Source organism: Wyeomyia smithii, chromosome 3, assembly GCF_029784165.1.
Source record: "Wyeomyia smithii strain HCP4-BCI-WySm-NY-G18 chromosome 3, ASM2978416v1, whole genome shotgun sequence".
Classification (NCBI taxonomy): Eukaryota; Metazoa; Arthropoda; class Insecta; order Diptera; family Culicidae; genus Wyeomyia; species Wyeomyia smithii.
In genome coordinates this window covers 37,420,079-37,447,273 of record NC_073696.1, presented here as the reverse complement: position 1 = coordinate 37,447,273, position 27,195 = coordinate 37,420,079, and the positions used below count along the sequence as shown (strand labels likewise).

Below are 27,195 nucleotides of genomic sequence, written 5' to 3'. Positions count from 1 at the left end.
TGTGAAAAATTAGAATTAATTCTAAATCGCTGAAACAGAAGCCTTGCATAAAGTAAAAAATGAAAACGTGACGGCTCGAGCTTAGAACTGTCAAAAATAGTTCTAAACCCAAAGAAGTTATGATCAGGAAACTATTTATAAAGAACAGAAAATGCAAAACGTTCTTCCTAAGCATAGCTGCTTTTGTGGTTCCTAATTGAGGTCAAAATCGCAAAAAAAAACTCGGATTCGAAATGGTAAATTGATCTTAAATTTAACCCAGGATTGCCAAAAACGCATCTAGAGACAAGCAACAACAAGTTTGAATTTAACAACAATTTAGAGTTCACCCTTTTAATACCGTACGAGTGCTAGTGCTTGTTTTAGATTAGAAACCATTTATTTCTCTTAATTGATAATTGTTGCTTATGAAGACTACAATAGGCCCATTGCCAATGCGTGTAATATTAAAAGAAACGCCTGCTAAAACGCAGCACGTTACAATGTGTTGGAAATATTTCATGAAATATTACAGGCAGTGAAAATTGTCAGACTATCGTCAGCGATCACTTGTTAGGGGAAATTGTTCAATTGCACTCCAGAGGTTTAATTGTGTACATGTATGTGCTTTTGGGCTTATTTCAACTGAATTATAGCTTAATCAGCTATTATATGTTCGTTGGGACTGCAAATAAAACGTTGAGTAATTCGTTAGTCGAGTTGTGAGTCGTAGTGACTCGAATTTTTCAGTACAACTGTAATCGAAGACCAAACAATTAACAATTCTCTTTTCACATCGTTCATTTTTTTTACAGCGACTGCTAGTAACTCATTTGATTTTGAAAGGTGAGATGATTTGTAAACTTCAGTAACTTTTCCCAATGAAATTATAGCGTAGTAGCTCATTTACCATTTAAATATATATAACAAAAGTTATGCACAGTATTGTGTTTTTACTAAAAATTATAAAATGCTCAAATTAAATAAAATATTAGAGAGTTTACATTCTTTCCTCCATTTAGTAAACAATAAGCTTAACAACGTCTATAGAGTCATGTCTGAACAAACTTTACGTCCAAATTTAACATTGAACTGTTATATGCTACCGAGTTAGAGTTTCCTGATGATGTTATTCTAACCCCGTTCAATTTCGCAGCAACTGTTTCCAATAACATCTTTTTCCGGTTGTCCGGAAGAAATCATTCTATCGCCCATAACAATTTTACGTCGCATATGTGCGACAAGTATACTAATTAGTATTCCAATCAGTGATTCCAGACTGCCTGTGGTCAGTGAACAAACATATTCAGCAAAAACAGAAGAAGCATTTAACTCCCCTCAATACGCTGTCGGTATGCACGACGATTTCATATATGTGCACTGTTTGAAAACAAACCGAAACAGTCGTATGCGGTACTTTGAACAGTGCAGACATATTGATTGTGCTTTAATCGCGTCGTTTGTAGTGTGGTTTATTTCTTTTTGTTTTGATTAGCCGGTTCGTTGTTCAATCGTACGTTGCAGTTATTCCGGTAATCGACTTGGCAGATACTTTTTGGAGTCATATCAGCTAAGCCAACGGGAGAGGTGTTTCAAGATCAGCGTGAAACTAGTAACCAGTTCTGTTATAGCTGCAGGCGTTGTGCTTAGTAAGTGTATGATATCGTGTGTGGTTGAAATGTGCGGGGTCAATGCTTCGTACATGTGCGAAAATCATTTGAAGTTGGCACCGTTGAGAAATCTGAAAACTGACAATCAAATGCGCGATTGATTACCACATCGTGTTGAGCGTGTTCCATTTTTATTAAACGGTACTCGCGATAACAGCTTCCGCGAGTCATCAAAACAACCAGTGTGAAGATTGCACAATTCACGAATCGCGTGTAATGTGACTGATGCAGAATATGTTTTTCTTAAGATCAAAATTCTGCTGCAAACATGATGGTTCTGTAGCTATCGTCAAATTGTGGCAGCCTAGAAAATCAAACGTTGACAGTGATGAATTGGATTCTAGTTTATGGTACAGTTTTTCGGGCTAAAATAAGATAATTGAAACTGCAAAAAGTGTTAACCTTGAAAGGCATTTTTTGTATATTTCTTTGGAGTGGTGCTCGAGAAAAAAACCGACTGCTGAAGAGCTGGGTCAACTTTATCTTTGTGTAGCGAATCCATTTAGTTGAAAATTAAAAACATTAGTCAACACAGCCATAACCCTTAGTTCTTTAACCTATCATATTTGATATTCTTGTTGGTCATTTATCGAAACTTGAAGTACACTCTGCATGATGGGGAACCGGTTTAGTCTGCGATATGCAAGCAATATTTCTAGCATACCGTTGCTCTACGTGCTTAGATTCAATCGAATGATTGCATCTTACAAGGTCTTTTTTCACTTTCACTTAAGTGATGCATTCTCAGCTTGGTTTTGTGCTTGTATTTACATTATGATATCATATGTTACTGATTTTAATACCAACACATTTTGGTTTGTTAGATCAATTAAACCTGTTCTCCAGATGGTCACTGGCAGTGCCCTCAAATGTTATTAATCAATCGGCGATCATCCATCAAAGAGTTTGCATGACGGGTTCAAATGAATGTGTATGTACGATCACATCTTTAGTACCACACTATTGAGAAATCTATCCTCGAAACGTTCTGCTGCTGAAAGTGTATGATGTGTGTACTAACAAATGTTATGTACCTCAAGAGCTGCCTCCTCTTCTCTTAGGTAATACAACTGCTGAGTACATCATAAAACGACCTTCCCACCTCCCTGTTAAAAAGTACGTTGTGTTCATGTTGAATGTTGGCTGATGACGATGACGTAGTTATTTCAAGCTTCACTATAAGAGAAATAATCGTACAAAATAGACCAAAGAATCGTGATTTTTTTTAAAATATTTTCTCGAGTAGTCCTTCAATCGATAGTTATAAACATTTATTTTTCATGAACTGAAAATGTTAAGTCAAAACCGCTTAATTGTTATCATAGCTATGTATTTAGAATGATTGATTCAACATGTCTCCCATTTATTGCACTTGCACAGCAATCCATTAGAAACTCCAACTTGTTTGCCGGTAGATTCCATGCGCTTTTGTTTCTCCGCTTCTAATTGTACCTGAAGTGCGGAGGTTTTCTACATTGTAAAACTAATCCAAGCCTTGGCATTCTATTGTACTTTCAGAACCTGGCCTTCGATTTGTAGAAGCGGTTTGTAGCACCCTTCAAACTTGTCTAATGTGAACAAGCGACACGAACCTTAGGCTGGTTTTCTCTAATTTGCTTGACGATTGGGAAACAACTTTTAATTAGGATTAACGACGTTGCTGCTGCTTTTTATCATGACTATAAAAAAATTATTTCATGCGCGGTGGTACTTAGAGTTTGTTAATGGAAGAAGTGACTGAAGAGCTTGAAATGTCCATGCATCATGTGCAGACTAGCTGCTGATGCGCGATAGTCGTGTTAACTGGATCGTCAAGTTTTAAGTGGGGTCATGGCCCATGTTAAGATCTCTTGTGAATCAAATATTTAGAGGAAATGACTGAGAGAAATGCAGAACAATTAGTGATTTTTGCAACAATTTCCGTGCTTCAATCTATTTCGATAGCAAAAAAGGCAATAAAATAATAATATTACATAGTCGTAATTGAAAATCTTACAATGTTTATTTGCGGAAAGCACCGACTGCAACCAAATGCTACATGCACTCAGTTATTCGGTTATATCGACGATAATTTTGCTTACCGTTATAATTTACAGGATTGACTGGTCGCTTGCATCATGCCCGAGATAGCAGTACTGCAGCCTTCGTCACAGCTGCCGGCTACCGACAGCAGCGCGAGCACGCTGAAGTGTAAATCATTAGCGGAAACATCAGTAGGGCAGCATCCAACGCCACTGTTCGTAGATGATGAGAAAAAAACTGCTAAGATCAATGAGTTGCGAGAGCTGGTTGAAAGTGAGTTAATGAACAATTTTTTTATGGTTTAGTCTCTTGCTGCGCTATTGAGTTGATACAAAATTTTATCGGTTTGTATGTTTACATTGTTAAAACGTTTTGAATAGCATTGGTCATGGTGATTAGTTAGCTTGTGATTGTAAAAATCGATAATATTGAGCAGTAATTGAAGCACTAAAAAGGAATTTTGTGGCTGCATACATCCAAATAACAAATTTAATGAGGAAGTTAGCTAAACAAATGATCATAGAAAAGGATCTTTTCGGCGATTCGAAGTTTAACTCGGGATTTTTTTCTGCTTTGATTATTTCTGGCCTTTAGAAGCACCTTTCAGCGATTCTGAGCTTAATTTGTAAACATTTACTAAGTTGTTTTTTTCAGCTTTTAGAAGCAGTTTGAGGTGATGCTGTATTCATTTTGGGATCATTTTGTATATTGGCTTTTTCGAGTATTTAGAAGCCCATTTCAGCGGTTCTGAGCTCAATTTAGGATTATTTTCAATTTTGAATTTTCGAGCCTTTAGACGCACTTTTCGGTGATACCGAGCATTATTTGGAATTATTTTCTATTCTGGCTTTTTCAGACCAGAAAAAAGAGATCTCAAATCCCATTTTCTATGGCTCAGTTTGGGATCATTTTCTATTTTGGGTTTTTTTCTGGCCTTTAGAAGCTCTTTTTTGCGGTTCTATGCTCACTTTGGGATTATTTTCAGTTTTGGTTTTTGCAGTCTTCAGAAGCATTTTTCGGCGATTCCAAGCTTAACTTGGGATCATTTTATATTTCTACTTTTTCTGCCCTAAAGGAGCACTTTTCGGCGTTTCTGAGCTCAATTTGGGATCATTTTCTGTCCATTGTCCTTAAGGAACACTTTTCAGCGATTCTGAGCACATTTTGGGATCATTTTCTACTGTGGCTTTTCGGGTCTAAATTTGGTATCATTTTTTTATTTTGACTGACCTTTGAAGGCAGTTCAATTTGGCATAATTTTTTATTCTTATTAGGACCATTTTCTATTATTCCAAAGGCTTTTCCTGGCCTCGCGGCCTTATTTGGGATCATTTTCTGTTTTAATTCTACGACGATTCTGAGCTCAATATGTAATCATTTTGCATTTTGTTTTTTTTTTTCCTAGGCCGCTCAATTTAGGATCTTTTTCTATTTTAGGGTTTACTGGCCAAAAGAAACTTTTCGGCGATTCTGAGCTAAATATGGAGTCATTTTCTGTTTTGACCTTTTTCAGCCTTTTTGTTGATACTCAGCATTTTCTATTTTGGCATTTCCTGGCCTTTAGAAGCGCTTCCCGAAAATTTTAGCTTGATTTGAGATCATTTACTTTTTTTGGCCTTTAAAAATACTAATACTTTCAATTTGGATTCATTTTTTATCGTCTTTTTCTGGCCTTACCGAATTCTTACAAGAAACCTAAAACACATCGAATTTTTATAATTTACGTAGAGGTTTACTCTTTAGATATATATATAGCCGTCTTTATTCTGTATAATTTTGGATTTTGACGTAGAACTTCTCTGATTGATCGTTTAATGCTTGCTTTCCATATCACGGGCGGCAGAATATTATTTCAGCTAGCCGGAAATTCACTTTTTGGGCTATGTAAGAGCCTGTTTCTGCTCAAACCAATTAATTTACTAGTGGATGGCCACTAGGACGGCCCGGGTAACAGCACTAGCGGCAGAGGCTTTATATTTTCTCGTGTAAAAAGCGGCTGCATCAGTGGTAGCTACATTGGCCGGTACTTCTTCTAGCGAAAAGCTGCCGTATTTTGGTAACACACGAACGGGGGTGCTGGCATTTAAAATCTGTCTGTCGGTCGTCTAATTTTCAATGTGAAAACGGCTTTCGACTGTATTATCAGAAGGGTGCCTTATTCCCACTGTCGGGGATAGTGCCGAGATGCGATTAGCATTGTATCCGATATTAAATTTAACGACAAATTGTCCTTTTGTGGACAAATTTGATACTTAATTGAAGAGTCAATACTTTCTCGTTCATTCATTACACTTCGCACGCACGAACTTAATTTTTTTTCCATCAGCAAAATGCAACACCCAACAGCAGCGTAATAAAATGTTGCGTAGGTGACTGCCGAATTTTTTGTTAACTGTTTCCAAGCGACAATAAAACGTGTAACCAAGCCTTAATCATGCAGCCTTGTTGAAACGCAGATTTCGGTTGATCTGATTGGTCGCCTTATGGTTGCTTTCCCTAACACTGTTGACAGAATATTATACCAAGTTAACCGGTAATGCACTCTTGGGCTATTTTTTCTGTATGGACTCATCACTGTGACCATAATCATAGATCTTTGGGAGCATTCATAAAGGACGTAACTTTTATTTAGGTTTTGTTTACCCCCCCTCCCCCATCGTAGCATTTCGTCACAAAGTTGAAGACCTTCCTGTAGATAATAACATAGCTTCCCATGACAATTTTTTTTGTGAATTTTATTATCAAAACACATTGTATCATTAATGAGCAAGAAAAGACAAGAAGTATTAAAAATGACCCTAAACAGACAAGTAATAGAAAACAATTAGTACCAATCGATTACAGTATCAGCAAGAATCTATGCATAAAACCTTCAAATTACGAAGAAGTTGGAATTCAATCTGTTTCTTCGGTACAAATCATTTCCCCCTGGCTTCCACTGAAATCATCGGGCAGGTTTCCCCTATCGTCTGTTTGTCTGGAATCAATGCATCAGCGATGTCAGCAACTTCCACCCACTCTCTGTCATGCCCCCTCTTGCCTACATTTTGTTTCGGTCAAATCTTCCCATCCGAGGAGAGGGCTTTGTGTTACTATGCTCCTTTTGGAGCACACTTGAAGCAAAGTAAAGATTGCATTTCGTACACATCTTCCCCTTAATACGCTTGAAAATCGTGGGGCAATAGGTGTCAAAAGTAGGTGACTACGATAACTGTTTATTAAGTGGCGCCATGCGACGTTCCACTGTATTATGCGCGCTTCTCCCAGGAGCATTTGTTGCCACAAATAATGCATCCAGATTATGGGATGCAAAATGATCCTTAATCACCTAGAGAAATAGTTCAAAATAAGTCAAGGAATATTAAATGAAGAACTAGAAAATAACAACCTCTCTATATTGAAAAAAAAAAATCTTTTTCTTAATTTCACTTTAGCTACGTTAGCTCGGCTTGACCCCCAACCCTCCCCCTCGTCACCTTTCGCTGTAAAACTGCAAACCTCCCCCTCGCCACCTTCTTCGAACGCTACGTCTTTTATGATTGTTCTTTTTTGTGCTATCGCCCGGGTGTTTGCTGTATTTCGCATTTATATTATTAGCTTTATCTCTATTGAGAGTGTCACATGATTATTATAATTCGTGTATACGTGTAACGTATCCTGAAGTCCGTTGATAACGAATGACTTGGATCTACTAAGATTGGCACCCACTGTTCGGAACAAAAAACCAGCCGTGAATCCACTTTTAGTTCTAAGTAGATCAAAGCTACAATTTTATTAATAATTTTAGTAACTCAACCAAAAAAAATATTTTACAAACTCACACTTAGTTTCTTCTTTCCTCCTGCGGATTTCTTCGACTTATCTTTCCCCAGCCGACTCTCTTTCTCAAATCGACTCAAGATTTTCTAAATTTTGAATTTTAATATTTCAATGTTTTATTTTACTTTAGGTTAACGTTTTAGCAATCGACTTACTTTCACTCGTCAATCCTACAAATTCTCCCCCGCAAGGTTTTTAACTCGGTTTGTCCTGTCGTGCTGTTTTTATGTAACGTTATTTCAGTGTTATTTTGTAATTTGTTCTAATTTTAATACCTGATTAAGCCTCACTTAATTTTCACAACTACCACCGATCCGAAATCCAAGAACTTGTAGAAATAATTTGTGAACTTTTTAATCTGCATTCAACTTTAAACTTTTAACCTCTAACTATTAACACCCTTCGTGATTTAGCAATTTTATCTGAATGACGTTTTTGATTGCCATCTCACTTGCTATCTGTCTGATCCCGTGACGCTTTGCTACCAACCCGTGACGCTATCATCCCTGTGGTAAATCCTACGGGTGGTCAAACGGTGTTGTCCCGAACACCCACGACCAAGGATGTAAATTATCACTCACGCAAGCCGGTAGCTCATTTGATGAGCACATTTTTGAACAACTTTGTATAACGCATTTAAATTTCTTAAGTAGTACTACAACTTTGTTGAAGCGAGTATTACTCGTACTCAAGCACCGAGGCCGTGAGAGCAAATTTAAGATAATTGTCGCGATCGTGATAATTATCGCGATAATTTGCCAGAATGTCCTCTCACAGCTCCGGTGTTTAAGTACAAGCAATACTCTCTTTGACAAAGTTGTACTTCTACTTGAGGACTTCAAGTTTGTCATACAAAGTTGTTCAGAGTTGTGCTTATCGAAGGCTTGCGGAAAAAATGAACGCGAGTGATAATTTTCATCCTTGCCCATGACTACCTGCTAGCCAAAGCGAACCTTGCGGCTACGAAAGTCATACCAATCATTTTACTAATAAATGGCGGGAAGAACGGTGAACAACGGTAGAAGCAGCTGATATCAGCAGCGGTATATCCGATAACTGTTGACAGAGGATGATTTCCTGAGAACGATCGACCAGCAGGAAGCAAAGCTGCAGCAAGCGATGATTGTGAATATCTTGCTGCCTTCCATAGCGGACGAACCAACAGAGTTGACAGCACCATCCACGACTACCTACATATTTTCAATTGAAGTAGTAAAATGAATTTGGATAATGTGGATCTTAGTACCAAAGTATGCGTGAGTTTTTTATCAAGGAACGGAGTGCTATTTACTTCTAGGCAGTGTAAGCGTCTCAGTAAAAAACTACAGCATCCGTGAATGATTCGCAGTGTCTTTACAAAACGAATTACGAACAAACTGTCGCAAAATTGATATATTATCGTTTTTGTTCAAAACTCGCACAATTCATTGTTTAGAGAAAAACGAACAAATGATTTGAAAATTTAACACTTTTCATTCTCATTGAACCTATTTGGGTCTAAAAATATTTGGACTTTTGAAGACACGTAATAGGTAACTCATGAATCATGCAATAAGGTCGATACGAATTTCATTTTCATTTTATGTCATTCCCCCCCCCCCCCCCCAAGCCCTTCAAAAATGTTGGAAATTGGAAGGGGAAGAAAAAAAAGGTCAAACCGTTTTGTTAACATTATTGACTTTTCGACAGCGTGTATGTCTAATTTAGCAACACACAAGTCCAGTGATAGTGAAAATGATTAATAATGATAATGATGTGGGATTTTTCAACACACTTCTGCATGCAATTTACAAACGTCATAACTTGCACACAATTTTTTATGAAAGCTATTCCTTTTTTTCTTCTCAGTGTTATTTATTTTCCAAAGTTGCATGGAGCGCACGAGGTGAATCCAAGTCATTTTTTGCTTTGTGGTGTCTCCGTCTACTTGTAGTTCTCTGATTCTCCTTTATCCCTTTTCATCAATCAACACATAGCACAAATAAACTTCAAATGCGATAAAACTCAATCAAAGCGGGTGAGATGGGCCATGCGCAGACAGTTCAAAACAAATAAAAAATGCTCGAAGTTCCTCCCGATGAGAAACTGAAAGTTAACGCACAGCATACGTAGCTCCCTCAGCTTTTGTACCGAGCCGGTGCAAGCCACGAATATGGCGATGTCACCGAGCGGCTCGAAGTGGTGCTTTTACCAATTCCGGCTGCTAAGTAGCCCATAACAGCAGATGGACAACAGAACATGTCAATACACGCGAAAGGGCAAAAAGTTTTAACCACTTCACAATCAAATGACTTCACAAATCTGTTCACAAACCTACCAATTCGGTTAAACATTTTATTATAATGGTGGTATTTTTAAAGTTATTTGTTTCATTTCATCTCAGTGTAGTTAATTTCGTCCCAGTTTCATTTCAAATTAATAGTTTTGATCAAAATATTGCATTTTGTCCTAAGTCCTGAGTAATTTTTGTTCACAATTTTCTGTGTATTTTTCATTCAGGAGCATAAATTTTAAAACCTTGTAGATTGATGTATGTTCAAATGTAATGTTTTGTAATTATATTGTATTCAACGTTTGGATGATTAATGAGTGAAAAACTAATTCGTACACCCTCAACTGCGATATTCATAAGTTTCAATGTTATGGTTAATAGTTTAAATAAAACATACTTGCAAAATAGTTTGTGAAGTGAAGCCAACCAAGCCGGGCGTTTCCAACTTGACATTGATTAGTTCTGTTCTGAACTTGGTAATGCCGGGGCGTGGTAAAATATCTAATAGTTACGGTTTATGGATGGGCCAGAACGGCCATCAAGCAATGCTTAGTCCGCTAGTGGCTAGCGACCTTCAGCGTGGTTAAATGTGCGGTACTGCAGGGGTCTATCGTTCTAGAGCTCACCGCATTGAGACGCAAACCAAAAACAACAACACAAGACAACGGGGAAGCACCTATCGAAGTTTCACCATGTCATACCGTGAGTACAGTCGATATTGATGATCACTAAGCTGGCTATAGATGGACGTGATATGTTATTGTTACGTGCTTTCGTCAATTATCTTCTGCGTTCAAGCACGAAGAAACTGTCGTTGTAGTAAAATTTCCAGTGGACGCCTCATACCTACTTGCAAAACATCTTTTCGTAACGGAAGTACCCACTGAAGAAGTTAGTGAGCGTAAATTTTAATCACTAAGTTGGTTATTACTTCTAACAAATGATAGGCTAGTACTATTATCCATCAAAATCAACTGCTATTCACAAATGGTCGGGTGGCGGATTTGACTATCCAAAAAAATAAAGCCCATGGTCAGTTCGATAAACACACATATTTAATACTGTGACACAAAATCCAAAATAGCCAATAGAAAAAACACGAGTTGCAAAAACACGAACAGTAATAAGTTGTCTAATGTGCAAAACGTATATTAAGGTGACTTAGGTTACGCAACGTAAGCACGGCAAATTTAATGAAAAAGGTGAATGACTCAATGTTTTACACAGTCAGGTGGGGGATCGAACAGCTTGACGCGAATTGAGCGGCCGTTTCGAATAAACACCAGATTTAACCAGGTTGATCAATTAACTTTTTGTTCTATTCATATCCGGCAGATTGCGATGACTTTGTACGGCGCAGTGATGATCTCTTTCTCAGCCGATTCTTGATTTGTTGTGATTGGGATGTCCAGGAAGCGTTCCAACGAATGGGTAAACTGTTCAAATTGAAGGTGAGTTTGATCGAGCGGTAAACTGCATTGCTAAGTGTGTTGAATATTAAGCTAACCAATCGCGATTGTAAAGGTATCGTGGATGACAAACGGCGCGAATGCACAAGGTGCTGAAATGCACCGAATGCAAGTTTGAGCTTAAGTGACACTTATTGTGCAGTTAATTGCTTAATTATTCGGTTGCGTTTATAGTCGGTAGCTGGAAATGGTTTAGGTGTGTTATAACAAAAAATCCAAAACTATACTGCAATAATGCATTTTGACCACATAAGGAAATGCAATTCATTCAACCTTAACTCTTCTATATTATATTTACGCTTGCGACATAGTAACGATTTTCTATTCCATTTATGTTGACAATTTTTCTTCCAGCATGACCATCCGGAATGGTTCATCAATGAACCGTTGAGCAGCTACAAGCACATCCTGAAGCGAAACGTTAAATTCGTTCTGGACAAGCGGGACAAAAATGGACGGCGTATCTTTGTCACCAAAATGTGTCGGATGGATATAAACGAATCGCCCGCAACGGATTTGGCCCACCTGGATGAGCTGTGGTGTGAGTTCATGCTGAACGATCTCGAAACGCAGCAAAATGGTATTTCCTGTCTACTCGATATGAGTGGATTTTCGATCAAAAGTTTGCGCTATCTCACTCCTTCCAACATCAAAATCGGCACCCAAAAAGCGGACCTGATGCCGGTGAAGCATATGGAGTTTCATGTTGTCAACTCGTCAGCTTTTTTGAACACTGCAATAGCAATTTTGTACCCGGTGCTCAGTAAGCAAATTAAGGATAAAGTTCATTTTCATTACTCCGATTGGGATTCGCTGCATGCTTGTCTGGGCAAGGAGGCCCTACCAGCGCAGTATGGTGGAACGAATGGAACGGATTTCGATTACGATGCTTTGAACAAGCAGTTGTTGGATTTGGAAGATCATTATAGTAATCTAGTTAAGTTTGGCTATGAATTGAAACCGCATGTAGATGCGAGTAAATATAAAAAGTTTTTCCATAGCATTGATGGCGCCAAGCATAATAAGAGTAAGCACAGAAAAAGTCTATTAGAGAGTGAATTAGTTGAAGAATAAATTTTATTTGTTGAATGTTATGTTAAGAGTGTATTCGAATAATAAATGTTTAAATGCTTACTAGTGGTTCCGTTTGTTCACTTTGATTGTTCTTGATGCAGACATTGATGCACGTCTGTTACAAGCTTGCCCAAGTCGTTGTGAGTTTGTCTCACCACATCCAAAAGACATCCTTTAGTGTCGGTAGCTAAGGAAACAGATTCCTTGATTGTTTCCGCTAGTAGGTCACCGGCATCTTGTATTATTTCCAACACGATAGCGTTACTTTCACTGATCTGTTTTATTTTGATAATGTGAGATATGATTGTGAAAAAAAAACGCATTACTTACATGATCCAGTACACATAGTACTTGATCCAGCAGGTTGGGATTTTCCGCTACGCAGGTATCTCCTATTTGTTGAATTTCATGAACTTTGCCTACGAAGAATTCAATATGTTCTTTGACATTGCTGCGCACAAGCTTAAGCCGTGCGACCAAATAGTCGAAGCATTGCTTAGTGTTCGCGAACGAGTCCCTAGCGATTTGTTCCAGCTGGCTGGGAGCTTCCGCTAAGCAATCACTCAACCGGGTTTCTCCTGCGGTAAGATTTTGTTGTGCCTCACTAACTCTCGATTTCCCGGTTGGACTGTATCAACAGTTTCTCCGCTTCGCTGAGCACGTCATCAAGCAAACTATCGATATCATGCTGCACCTTTTGAATCATATCCAAACCTTGATTGATGAAAAAGTTTACGATTTTCAATGCCTCTTCAAGAATACTTTTCGATAAATAAACGTCTCCATGTTCCGGTTCTAGCTCGACATCACGAATCAGATTTTGGTAAAAATTTATTTTTGTTGAAATAGGAGTTGAATTTGCTGTTACAGCAATCGATAGAATAAGGACACAACGCAGAGCTATCACTTTCATTTTCGATTGTGGAGGAATACTTGTTAACTAACGGTTGGTACAGCTGATCAAGGTAAATTTATAACAACTGCGTTGTTGCAACAAACTTTCAAGTGTTTGCCTTATCATAGTTATTATCAACGAACAGTAAGCAGGGTTTATTGAAGATAACCATTGATATATGCACTACAGTATTGACCTTTAGATGCAAAGATTAAACTATTGTGATACGCGTAAATCATATCATCAATAGCTTATCATCAACGGAGTGGGCACTTCGATATAGGTCAATGTTAATGAAGATTCCTGTTATTGTTTTAATAAATGTTTTATCAATGTATTTCATTATTTCGATTTTTTTAGATTTTCAGCACTCAGGGGTATTCAGAGATATCATGAGCAAACTATATGGTTTAGGAATGAGCCCTAGAAAGAATCATGTTTCTCTTTTGCCATGCTTTTTTTGCTCACTGCATACGTGCCTAGTAACAACTAAACATAATTTCCCCACAGAGTATGCAACCAGTGCTACTATAAAAAATTGCTGCTATAAATTCGAATATTTTTCATCTTCTAGCCTGCCGAAGAAAACCTTCGTGTTATTGAGCGAAATTAGACCTGCCCAGCGGTATTTTCTCGATTTTCCTCGCACGAAACATTGTTTGCGACTATCTACATGCTCAAATTTGTGACCGCGTGTCGCTCTCTATATTCTCTGCGGGTTCCTTCGTCACCTCAAACACATGTAAGCATTTTTGCACCAAACTCGCATCTCGCGAGTCCTCCTCAGTTACCACTTTTACAAAGGGCACTTTATCGTGAGGGAGCCTTCAAAGTGGCGCTTCGGCTAAAACATCTGTTTGATTGTACGCTGGTGTGAGTGTGTATGCGAGTTGATCAGGGAAACTCATCTCGCCTAGCTTTGTGTTGGTGACAATCTAAGTAGATTTTCTTTCTGCTGTGCCGTGAGCTTTTCTCGCGAAGGTTAATCGAGTGAAAGTATCAGCACTGGAAGGAACCGTGAAAATTGTACCGGAACAATCGAGTGCCCGAAAAATATATGGGTGGAATGGCCTTCAGCATCGTATTGCATGCAGTGCCAGCATAAGTCGTGAACGTGATGCGAAAAATGTGTCAAAAGAGTAATTGTATTTGCACAACAGACCAGGAAGGATAAAAATAACTGTCACCTCCCCAAAAGCATTTAGTGATTGTACTGTGGGACTTCGTGGTTGGCGATAAACGCGTGTATTATTATTTTTGGACGCGCGATTCTGTATTGTGTTCTCGAGTTGAGCGACCGATCCGGATAAATCCAATAAACGATGGACATGTGATTTGGATGCGTTGGTAATTTAATGATATACACTATAGAGATAACGGTGAGCAATTAGATTTTTTTTTCTAAAATCTCTTAGTCAAACCCTCGCAGTTGCTTAGAATCGGCAATGTCTCATTTAATAATATGATGCGGTGATTAGTTATTGGCGGATTGCTGTCTTACAAGGGAAGGGTGGTAAATTTATTTTCGCGATGTTGCTGAAATCGCAAAATAAATACCGCTTGTCTCTTATTGTTACCTTCGTCCAGAGCCGGATTCACAATTGTGGGGGGCCGGGGCCCAGTTTACAGTGGGGGCCCCAAAATAAAACAAACCCGTTTTTTTATCGTACGAGTTAAAAACATTTATCTGTTATTGAAAAGTTACCAAAAATTTGCGAGTTTTTGTTTGCAGAGAACTTATTGATTGAATAATCAACATTCAGCTCCTTCAGAATATTGTACTCTCAACTTAACAATGCTAAGTTTGACAGCCTTTCACTCTTCATAGTCGTACGCAACCTATTTTCAATCAGTTTCATCTTCGAAAAAGACCTTTCTCCAGTTGCGTTCGAGATCATTAGGCTCAAATCCTTAAATAAAATAATTTTTGCAAGGCACTAACGAGTTTTTGGTTTTTTTCTTCAAGTAATCATCTTTTTTGAGCTCCACTTTGATATACGCGGGGTTTTGTGGTGACAGCTCATTTTGAATAAATGTAATAATAAATTCGGTTCTTGCTCACTGTTTATAGCCAGATCTAACTGTCGAATGATTTGGACCAGAGGTGCCAGATGTTTTCGAAAAATGTCTGCAACTGCTCGAAATCCGGAAATTTTTTCTTGATATCTGAAAAAAACCTACCGCAATTTAAAAAAAAAAATGCGATCCGCAGGCAAAAATTTGCACACAATTTGAGAAAGACTGCGCAAATATAAGGCTACGCTGGCAATAATCTACAGAAACTAGGAAAAAACTACACACATCTGCAGGTCAATAAAATCTGCACACGGACTCTGAAAATCTGCATTTTACAACGCAAATCTGGTATCCCTGATTCGGACAAGTAAACTTATTTTCGGAATCAACAACAATGCATTAAAAACTTGTGGATTATGTATTTTCTTTCCTGCTTGATCTCCGATGCGCGCTGGTTCGATTCAAATGGTGTGTTAATGTGTGTCATTGCAAGAGAATCGAAGGATCTTATGGATGTAGTTGTGATATTGGCGCTCGCGAAAAAATAACACTGAACAAAAGTTTCAGATTGAAATGGTCTGTTCAAATTTTCTTGCTGTAAATTGAACTTTTGATTGAATCTCATTTTTGATAGAGGAAAGAACTTTTTCTCGTTCTGTGGGGCCCCAAAAATGTGGGGGCCCGGGGCCCGGGCCCCCCCTTAAATCCGGCTCTGCCTACGTCATAGTTTTTACTTCGTTCTTATTGGCAAACTATTTAGTATGGAGTTGGTGAGAGAGAATAGATTGAGACATGAAAAATGTTTATAGATTAGCACCACGAATTTGATCGACTCTAGTTAAAAAGTTATCCGCCAAATTGCAAGGCGAAAACAATGAGTTCAATCGTATAAAAATTATTCTTCCCCGATTTCATTTGACTGAAACTAATGATTTTGTCGACAAACGAAAAATGGATGTCAAATTGCGCATTTTTATTCGCATTAGTTAGTCCGGTTCATATAAGTTCATTCCTTTAAATTCTTCAAAAATTGATTATTCCATCATACGGGCATGCTATACACAATAATCAAGCAACGAATACTCACGTGAAAGCTCCTCGTTATGAAAAATGTTGGATCATTGGAGAGTTATTAGCGTGAATGGAAGTACAAATAGAGATTTCATAGACTGTAAATACTAACTTGAGTTCCATATTAAATTTGTGTATATAAACGGAAGCACCAGTTTATTCCCCTATCTCTCTACCATACAAAACATAGTAAAATAATAGCAACACTCTCAACTAGAAAATGACTACAAAACGAGCTGCAGCGGAGAGCTGTTGGTTGCTACTATTACTCTACTCTTATTTTTTTTAAGTTAGTTTAATAGAACAGCACTCGAGTCGTTATTATTGTTATTTGGCAGAGACTTCTTTACAGGAAAAAAGGCGGCTAACTTTATAGCTTTTCATAGTATAACTCAAGTATATGACTCTTCAATGAATCTCTAAGTTTTGCATTTTTAAAACAATTACTGGATAAAGAAAAACAACAACAAAATACATCAGTATTGTTTCAACTATGCTATTGATTTCAGTTTTCTGTAACTACTGACTAGTTTTTTGTTTGCTGGTAACTTTGATAACGCTGAAATAATAAAAAAATGTACGAAAAGTTTCAATCTTCATGCATTTTGGAATGTATTGAAATAAAATTTTGTCAAAAGGCTATCCAAAAGCCACGTAGAAAAATGTTAAATAATTTCTGGTCCTTCTCCCGTTAGATTTTCGCCCATACAAATTTAAGGATTATCATCAGACCTGCTCCCTTCCTGATTGTTCACTTTTTCGTCGATAAATCCAAGGGAGGCTATCCAAAATCTTCGTTGGTGTAGGATTTTGTTTATTTTTTAAATTTATCTGTAGGGCAATCTATATTAAAATTTCGGAAATTACTAAGAAAAATGCAAATTTAAGGCACATATTCGCATTTTTAGGATTGAATGTTTGTGAAAAATTTTACACCAGTTTGTCAGTGTTTAAGAAACTATATTGTAATGTTGCTCTTGAGGTTAGTTGTACAAGAAACATCTGATTGTTTGTATGCCTTAGAAAACGTTCAAAATCACAACAAACAGTAATAGCTAAACCACGAAATAGTAGTGAAAAAGCTACTATAGAAATAACGAGACAATTCTTTCGGGTTGCTATGTGCAGGCTATTATGCAATATCAATGTTAGTCGTGATATCAAAGTTTGCCACGTTTTCCCATACTTCATATTTTTGGCAATATCACTATTGAGAGTAAGTGACATGCTTATTATTTATATCCGTGCTTGTGTGTAAGTTTCTACCTTTTCGTTTTAAGATTACTGCTCAATTGATAATTCTCTGGAGAGACTTCACATACATTCCTCTGATCAGATTTATTGATAGAGGGACTTGTTTTGTCAAGATTAAGGAGTCGAATCAAAACCTCATTTCTTTTGTCAATTTTGCTTCACAATTACAATTCCCTCAAGAAAACTATTCTACGTTTTCCTAAGAAGTTTATTATAAGAAGGGCCAATTTTATCATAAGCAAAATCGTCAGTGTTCAGGTTCTCCAGTGAAACTCTTCGTTTGACGATATGCTGAGCTGAAAACCAAGATCTTTTTTTGTTGAATCCTTACTTATTTTACTTACTTTAATGGCAACAGTCCTTTTAGTGGTTCAATATCTAACGAATAGTAGATGCTCGTGTTTGTCGATCTCGGGCAGCCGTTCTCCAGTCTGCTCGGAAACATGCAGCTCATCCGTCTTGTTCGACAACGCACAACAACTGGATGCGAGGCCTGCCCCGGAGCCTAAGGCCTCTTACTGGTTCTCTATTGAGTATAGTTTTTAACGCCAGGCATTCTGGCTACATGGCCCCTGCAATCTGCTACGTTTTATCATCTTTACTATTTCAGCATATTTGTACTGCTGGTACAGCTCACAATTCATGCGTCTGTGTCGCACTCCATCTTCTAACTTGCCACCAAGTATTTAACGTAGCACCTTACGCTCAACCGGTAAGATCAGTGTTCTATAAAGCACTAGTTTTGTGCGACTTTGCAGAAGCATGCGAGATTTCATTATAATGGTGCCGGTTCTTTCCACGTTTGCTCATCGTACTGCAGTTTCCAAAACAATATTGAACAGAAGGTTTGAAAGCGAGTCCCCTTGCTTCAGTCCATCCAACCTTACGAAAGCGACACATGTCTCGTCCACTATCCGTGTGCATGATGTTGAGCCCTCCAGCGTCATTCTAAACAACTCTATCAGTTTCGTCGGATAAACGTGTTCTAGTATTATCTGCCACAGCTCATTTCGCTTGACTGAGTCGTACGCCGCCTTGAAATTCTTGAGTCGTCGTGGAACGCACTTCTTGAAAACCACGGACGAAGGGTTCCGCCAACGGTCTCGATCGTAAGAAGAGAGCACTTTTTACGCAGAGTTTAGCAATAATTTCTGCAGTCGAACAGATGATCCTTTCTATACACGGTGCGGCGAAATAAATGCGAAAATTTATGGTGTTTATTTGAAATATTATTTGAAGTTCTTCGGGGCAATAGTATCAACATTTTCAAATTATGATAGGGTGCATAGGGCCCTATCCATTATATTGATTGCTTTTTATTTTCATCTGATTGATTACAAAATAGCTTTAGCTATGAAAAGAAGAATTTTCTTTTGAAATTATTCAACACAAACGTATGGAGAGTGCCCACAACACGACAAAAGGATCGTCATCTCAGATATGAACGCACAAGTCGGACGTGAGGAATTCTTTCATCCCGTTATTGAAGGAATCCCTATATCTTCACTCTACAACCAACGATAACGGAGTGAACTTCGCCGCGATCAGTGTAGCGACCATCTGTAGCACGCATTTTGCACGTCTGAACATTCGGAAGCACACCTGGAGACACCCCAATGGAGAGTGCTACTCCCAGATCGACCATATGCTGATCCACGGCTTTTCAGACGTCATAGATGTGCGGTCCTTTCGAGGGCCAAACATCGGCTCGGATCACTAACTCGTGGCAGGCAAGATTCGCGCCCGGGTATCCAACGTATTCTAGTCGAGATCAGCGAGGAAAATACGTCTGGACATCCAGAGGTAATCAGCGGAAGGAGTTGCTGCAGAGTATGCTCGGAAAGGTGATAGACGGATCGGTGAACCAGCCAGAAACCATAAACCACGCGTAGTGGGTGGTTTGATGCTGAGTGTCTAGAGGTAACGGAAGAGAAACACCGGACCTACGCCAACATGTTAGTAGCAGCTAATCGTGTGACGCGTCAGATGCGGGAGAAATAGCGGGAGGCAAGAGCTGCCAAAAAGAGGCTTCACCGCCGTAAGAAACGTGAGCACTACGATTGCGTCCTTGCGAAGGTGGATAATTGCTTCACTAGGCATGACACGAGGAGATTGTATAGAACGATAAACGGAATTATGAACCGGACCGTGCCAGTACCTGCCATGTGTAATGAAAGGGAGGGGAACCTGATTACCGATAAAGAGCTGAAGAACCCCACCCCCCATTGCCACTGGGAAGGACGGCTTACCGGCCGAACTTTTCAAAGTCTTCACTAGATTATCTTAAAGGTATGGCCAAAGGAACTACTACTCACGGAAGGGTTGGAAGAACTCAGATGCCCTATCTACAAGAAGGGACATAGACTCCGCTGTAGTAATTATCGAGGCATAATCCTCCTCAATTCCACTTATAAAATTCTCTCCCATATCCTGTTCTTCCCAGCTGGTCTAGCAAGCCAGTCGTCGTAGGTTCGAGTCTCGGCTCGGGAGCGATTGTTAGTGTAAGTAGGATCGTTGTTCTGTACACTTAACAGTTGGCTGCGAAGTCTGTGTATAATAAACAGGAGGTCGAGTTCCGAATCGGAATGTAGCACCAAGGCTTTAGTTTTGCCGTGTCCTGTTCCAGCGACTAAGCCGTTGCAAAAAGCCTTTGTTGGAGAATACCAATGCGGTTTTCGAGTGGGACGATCTACAACGGACCAGATGTTTACCTTGAGACAAATCCTCGACAAGTTTCGAGTACACAACTTGCAGACTTATCATCTGTTTATTGACTTTAAGGCTACGTACGATACAGTGAAATGCAACAAGCTGTAGCAATTTATGCTAGAACATGGTTTCCCAACAAAACTAATCAAACTGTTACGTGTGACGCTCGACGGTTTCACATCATGCGTCAAGACAGCGGGTGAATCTTCGGACGCAGTTGTGACGTTAGATGGTCTGAAGCAAGGTGAAGGAGTAGCTTTAGAAGTTGCAATACGAAGGGCAAGTGTGCAGAGGAGCGGCACCATCATCACAAAGTCTCACATGCTTCTGTGCTTCGCGGACGACATTACCATTAATACTGCCAAAACGAAGTACATGGTGGCTGGCAGAGAGCGTGGTAGTTCTGCGGGTATTGTGCTGCGGTGGAGATGGATGGGGATACTTTCGAAGTGATCGACAAACTCGTTTATCTTGATACTTTCGTGACATGTGAAAACGAGGTGAGCCGCGAGGTGAAGAGACGGATTGCGGCAGCGAATAGGGCTTATTACGGATTGCGTAGCCAGCTTAGGTCCCATAGCTTACAGATCCGGACGAAATTTGCGCTCTATAGAACTTTGATCCTCCCGATGGCGTTCTACGGACATGAATCGTGGACGTCGAAAAAAAACGATCAACGAGCGCTTGGTGTCTTCGAGCGTAGAATACTTGGTAACAAACAAGAAAATGGGGTGTGACGCACACTGACATTATTAAGCTGATGAGACAAGGCAGGTTACAGTGGACTGGCCACGTGGCTCGAATGGCGGTTGAGCGACCGACAAGGAAAATATTTAGCAGAGAACCGGATAGAGGCCGACGACTTCGAGGCAGACCTCGCACGCGTTGGATGTGTGCTGTCGACGAAGATCCCTGAGCAGCGGGTGTTAGGGGAGACTGGAGAGAAGCAGCCCATCGTGTGGGGAGTTAATTATCTAGGGTAACTTTTAAAACAATCCCGATTTTAGTGTCCATTGGAATACCCCCGTTCTGTGAAATCATCTCTTTATTGCAAGATTACGCATTTTTTCCAAAGCTACACTAGATTAATCATTCTTCCAACTTTAAGTAAAATCTGTAAAGGTCGACTTCAAGTTTGTGCTTTTTCGTATATTTAGCATTTTCTCTATCCCAACTAGTATTGCTTTCAGAACACTTTAAAAAATGTTAAATAATGCAAACACAATTCGTCAGTTGTCTTCATTTTGGCAGTTTGATAATCCAATCACTTCTGAAACGTGAATTTCCATGGGTAGGAGCGTTTTCCGTTAACTCGTGAAACTCCCTCCATAAAACAAAGTTTAACAGCAACTACACCCAGAATTGTAGTAAGTTCCATTTAATTGATCTTTTGCGAATCACAATGAACTGAAATCGAGCAAAAACGCGGAAGTTGTGAATAATTAGCTAGCTTCGAAAATTTATGTTGGTCGTTTTCACCGAGATTATCGAATCATTTTTGCATTGCTTATCGATTGATAAAAGTCTAAAGTTCAAATGTCGGCTATTTCTAGTTTCTCAAGCCAATTTAGACAAATTGTTGCCTTGATGTGGCAGCGGTAATTTATATGTTGATTTGGCTATCGGAGATTAACCCGCCAGTGGACTGCAGTTAAAATTACCTACTGCTGAACGGAAACTCCCTGGTGCCAGGCTGTCTACGTGACGAAGGTTCATTCATGCAGCCCATTACTAATACCAACTAAATCGTCGGTTGTATGGTTTGAGGTAATTTATCGCAATATTCTTGAATTATCCCTTGGGCAGGGATAAAAAACTATTGTGTTGCTTTTCAAGCTTTTTTGTTAGGTGGTTTTAATATAGAAATTATGCGGGTGTTGGGTAGAGGTAAATTGAATGAATTGGATGTTTTTCTGTGACACCAAGTTCTAGTAATGTTTTTAAAATCTTGAAGGACTCCAAAACATTTCATTTTATTTTAATTAAAGAATAGAGTGGATCCAAATTGACGAAAATGCTTTTGTCTAATACTATTTCCAGCGTAACGACAAGCCTTCACACCAAGCGTTAAATTGATCTGCCATAGTAAGCACCAAAGTTTCAACCGGTAACTCCATCAAGACGTTGTAGCTAGTATAGATTAGCACGAGAAAATCCAATTTTAAGCTTACCTTCGAAGCTGTTAGTGGAGCACCAGTTAATTAATCACAGAAGCAACCGTACCAAATACACTCAAATCAATTAAAATGTCGAGCAGTGGAAGCACTCCCGTCAACAGTCCTCGGAAGGTATTCGGCAGAACAGCAACGCTGGATAAGAATGCAATGCTGGAGTATGAGATGAACAGAAATCTAGGTCAGTACCAAACATAAATCAGCTGGGTCAACATTGCCCCATTCATTGAAAGGAAACAGCTCCAATACTTAGATATCATTGTTAGCAATTTACGTTCGAGGCTGTTTGCTGATTCCTCTTTTACAGCAAACCGTGAACATGGCATTGGCCCAAAATTTAGATATAAATTCTCATTGCAGTTCGAGCTTTCACTAAGCTGGCCATTGTTGTTCTGACTTTTCCATTATTTTTGTTGAACTTTGTACTTGCAGACAGCAAGTTCCGGGAGAAGGCCGAAAAGGAACTGGGCGAAATTGGTGGCGAGATGACGTACGCTAAAATACGGCAACTGCGTCAGCAGCTGAGCGTTTACGCCGAGCATCATCAGCGTGGGCTTGGGCGCCGTAGGGACGATTCCTTTCTGTTGCGTTTTCTACGGGCGAAAAAGTTCGATGTGGATAAAGCGTTCAAGATGGTATGTTACATGCGTGCAATATTTTGTTCTTGAAAGGAGAACGTAATTTAATAATTTATTGATAACCTCTCAGATTCAAAAATACTACAAGATGAAAGACGAATATCCGGAAATTTTCAAAGTATCCCCACCGTCGGAGATGAAGTTCATGCTTGAGATGCAGATACAATGTATGCTGCCGAAAAAAGACGACAATGGACGACAATTTTATTTGTTTCGAGTTGGTAGGTGGAAGCCTTCCAAAACTGTTAATTTAATTATCTAATTTTTCTTTTCATACACAGAGAAATGTGATCCATACAAAATTCCGGTAGACTACGTTTTCCGAAGCAACGTGCTGGCTCTCGAAGATGCTGTTCGAAATCCGGAAACACAGATTGGTGGCTTGGTTGTGTTACTTGACATGGCTGGGTTAGGATTTGCACATGCAAGGTACGATAATTAATGGATTCAATTAAAAGGATATTTTAATTTACTTATCTACTATTTTCGAACAGATACCTGTCACCTCATTTGGCTAGGAAAACAGTAGAAGTGATTCAAGAAGCGTTTCCCATGCGTTTTAAAGCATTCCACGTACTCCATGAACCGTTTTATTTCGATGCGATTCTGGCGGTTCTCAAACCCTTCCTTAAAGACAAAATCAGAAGACGAGTAAGATTTTTGCCGTACCCGAAACTTTCTCTGTCTCTTATGAAAGATATTCACCAACAGATACACCTTCACGGAAACAGTCTGTCATCGTTACATAAATATATAGCCAAAGATGTCCTACCGGTGGAGTACGGCGGAACTCTTCCTCCGTTCGATAACACTGAATGGCGTACGAACATTCTGGACAACGAACAGTATTTCATTGATCTCGAAACGTACAATCATAGTGCGGACAGTTGCTATCAGGAGGATGTCGATAACGCCGATGCTGACAGCATTGAAAGCCTGCAGTTTGGTGATACTGAAACAGAGGATAGTGAATTTGACGACGATGACAAGCGGGTGCTGAGTCCAAGGCGAACCCCGAGGTCGTGGGTCAACGTAGAGGAGATATTCCTTAAAAATGGTCTTCAGGGAGCTGAATTCGAAACGGATCCAGATGGAAGGGTTGAAGATGTTTTTCCTGGCCGGACTGAACAAGATGTGCAGTAGGCGGGTCTTTTAATACTATACCTACATATTTGTTTCAATTTTCCTCAATTTTTGCGTAGGAAATTATACCCCTCAAGTGTTCGTCACAGTTTAAGGATTTGAAATGTCTGCTCAATGCTAGCATATAAAAGAAAATTTTTCCATTACACCAGATTTCTGTGTATCCGCAATCAATCTGCTTACTATCGCATTTTGACTAGGCTTTGGCTGTGTTATAGAACCTTGTTTTAGTGTTTTTCCAGAATAACAGAATATATATAAACTTGTTACTCGTTCCCCTAGCGAAAACAAATCATATAGAGACACCTTGTGATGGAAACGCATGGTTGATTATAATATTTTAACTCTGCTCAAAAGAACCAATCATGTTGAACTGCAAAGATATTGATTAATGTGATGTGGAATCAAAATAAATCAATGAATAAATACTCACTAGTACAAATGTTGTAACGAAAGAGGGAAACTGTTGCTGATCACGAAGCGACGAAGTATCGATAAAATTTAAATTTTCTTAAACATCGAAACTAGCGATAAAAAGACTAATCGAATGCACTCAAAAAAAAAATTAGAATTAGCACTAAATTTAGATTTGGCCCCAATATTCTCAACCGTTGGGCGATAGTAAAATAACAATTTTATAAACTCGATGATTTAAGATTTCGAATTTACACGCGTAGGTATCCAAATTATTCTATGTTCAAAAATAAAGGCAATAATAGCAATATATTCACAATTTCATAAATAGAAATGGACATGAAACGAATCTCGTACCAATTAGAAGTTTGCCTAAATAAATAGCAAATGGAGATTCCACAGTACCTAACGCAGTTCAACGTTGTTGCAAAACTAAATATTACTAATGGTTGTAAAATTGAAAGTTTAAATCAAATAATCCAAATAAATGCAATGAAAATATTTGATTGTTTATTCATTTTTTTTGGGTTAAAAGTATTTATTGAAGGTTATCAGATTTTGCTATTGCGACGTTACGTTGTCTGAACTGAATCATTTTCAATATTGGCCTTCAGGAGATTTTTCTCGCTTTTCTGGAGCCTATTTTTTGTTCAACGTTTGCGATAAAAAAATGGACCAGAATTGCCGATTTTTGCCTTTTCCTATCCCTCGCTGACCATTTGACAGGGAATTACATCGAAGATACGAAAACGTCAAACCTGATACAAAACGTCAATGTCGGTCGGATTGTTTTCATTATTTTGCTGTTTCGGTTGGGGCTTAGCCCTTGCGCTTCTTAAGTAGACACAGTGGATCTGGTTATTATCCAAAAAAACAAAATGATGTATTTTTTTTTCTTCATCTATAATTTATTTGACACGGCACAAATACAATTTAATGTTTAACGGCGCCAATTATATCTGGTAGCTTACTTTCTGAAGTATCTTAATAACTAAAAGCAAATTTTTTATCCTCGCTGCCGACTACGAGCTGAAACTAAATCTAACTTAAAGCTAGAATGTTTTGCATTGAAAGCACTGATTTGTTATTTGATGGTTTTCCATCGCCATAGGTAAGCAGCATATTGAATATGTTCCGCTGCTGGGCCAAAATATTACGGACTGGCATATTGGGTTGTCTCCCTCGGGACCTGAAGGTATCGTGCGGGTCTAGTTGCTGTTTCCGAATCCGGGGTCTTAACGTGTTTTAGTCGTTTGGTTGGATGTAGGCGGAAGGGAATAGGATTAAACTGGGGCGTGGGTGGATTTCAGGAAAACGTATATAAGGGACATGTAGGATAAGTCACGGCTCGCCAAGACATCACGAACAGGAACAGCCGGCTGCCTACTTTCGGCCTGCAGGGAAGCTATTATTTTGGACCTGGCGTCACGGTGTACAGGGCATGACCAAACCACATGCTCTATGTCGTGATAACCCTCACCACAGGCACAGATACCACTTTCCCCAAGCCCAACACGACGGAGATGCGCGTCAAATCTATAGTGATTGGACATAAGCCGGGACATCACGCAAATGAAATCCCGACCTACATCCAACCCCTTGAACCACGGGTTCGTCGACACCTTGGGGATTATGGAATGTGACCACCTTCCCAGTTCCCCTCTGGTCCAAGAATTTTGCCAACTGATGATCGTATTCTGACGTACAAGTGCGAAAAATTCATTAAAGGCAATTGGTCTTTCATAAATGTCACCGTTTGTTGCGCCCACCTTAGCCAAAGAGTCCGCTTCCTCATTGCCCGGTATCGAGCAGTGAGAAGGGACCCACGCTAAGTTAATCTGAAACGATTTTTCGGATAAAGCACTCAGATGTTCCCGTATTTTCCCCAGGAAATACGGAGAGTGCTTAACATCTTTCATCGATCGGAGAGCCTCAATGGAACTGAGACTGTCCGTAAAGATGAAATAATGGTCCTTGGGCATTTTTTCGATAATCCCTAGGGTGTACTGAATTGCAGCTAATTCTGCGACGTAAATAGAAGCAGGATTATCGAGTTTATGGGAGACGGTTAAATTGTTATTGAAAATACCGAAGCCAGTGGACCCATCAAGAAGTGATCCGTCAGTGTAGAACATATTGTTGCAGTTGATGTTTCGATATTTATTGGAAAAAATTTTGGGGATCTGCTGCACGCGTAAATGATCCGGGATTCCACGAGTTTCTTCTATCATGGATGTATCGAAAAACACAGTAGAATCAGAAGTATTTGATAAGTCGACACGATTTGGAATATTCGAAGAAGGGTTAATATTTTGGGACATGTGATTGAAATACAATGTCATAAAACGGGTTTGAGAATTAAGTTCGATTAACCTTTCAAAATTTTCAATCACGGGACGGTTCAAGACCTCACATTTGATAAGAATACGAGAAGACAGGCTCCAGAAGCGGTTTTTCAATGGTAGTACTCCAGCTAAGACCTCCAAACTCATCGTATGGGTCGACTGCATGCAACCTAAGGCGATACGCAAACAACGATATCGTATTCGCTCCAGTTTGATCAGATGTGTGTTTGC

At 39.1% G+C, this 27,195-nt stretch overlaps 3 protein-coding genes across 4 annotated transcripts; 2 read left to right on the top strand and 1 right to left on the bottom strand.

Annotated features, from left to right (window-relative positions):
- Positions 1–1,385: 1,385 nt before the first annotated feature.
- Positions 1,386–12,356, top strand: LOC129730512 (alpha-tocopherol transfer protein). Its single transcript, XM_055689902.1, has 4 exons — positions 1,386–1,628; positions 3,746–3,944; positions 11,098–11,213; positions 11,586–12,356. Exons 2-4 carry the CDS (start codon positions 3,767–3,769, stop codon positions 12,303–12,305), a joined length of 1,014 nt encoding a protein of 337 aa, XP_055545877.1. The 5' UTR covers positions 1,386–1,628; positions 3,746–3,766; the 3' UTR covers positions 12,306–12,356.
- On the bottom strand, positions 12,297–17,995 carry LOC129728230 (uncharacterized). Its single transcript, XM_055686648.1, has 3 exons — positions 17,886–17,995; positions 12,636–12,933; positions 12,297–12,580 (listed from the first exon to the last, which is right to left on the bottom strand). Exons 1-3 carry the CDS (start codon positions 17,993–17,995, stop codon positions 12,383–12,385), a joined length of 606 nt encoding a protein of 201 aa, XP_055542623.1. The 3' UTR covers positions 12,297–12,382.
- On the top strand, positions 14,095–25,120 carry LOC129730511 (retinaldehyde-binding protein 1-like). Of its 2 annotated transcripts, none has more exons than XM_055689901.1 (7): positions 14,095–14,547; positions 22,291–22,605; positions 22,857–23,059; positions 23,133–23,283; positions 23,344–23,491; positions 23,557–23,713; positions 23,774–25,120. In XM_055689901.1, the coding sequence occupies exons 2-7, from the start codon at positions 22,497–22,499 to the stop codon at positions 24,203–24,205; spliced, it is 1,200 nt and encodes a 399-aa protein (XP_055545876.1). In that variant the 5' UTR covers positions 14,095–14,547; positions 22,291–22,496; the 3' UTR covers positions 24,206–25,120. The 2 variants fall into 2 exon arrangements, with proteins under 2 accessions (XP_055545876.1, XP_055545875.1); XM_055689900.1 differs by having other exon boundaries at positions 14,095–14,579.
- The last annotated feature ends 2,075 nt before the right edge of the window (positions 25,121–27,195 follow it).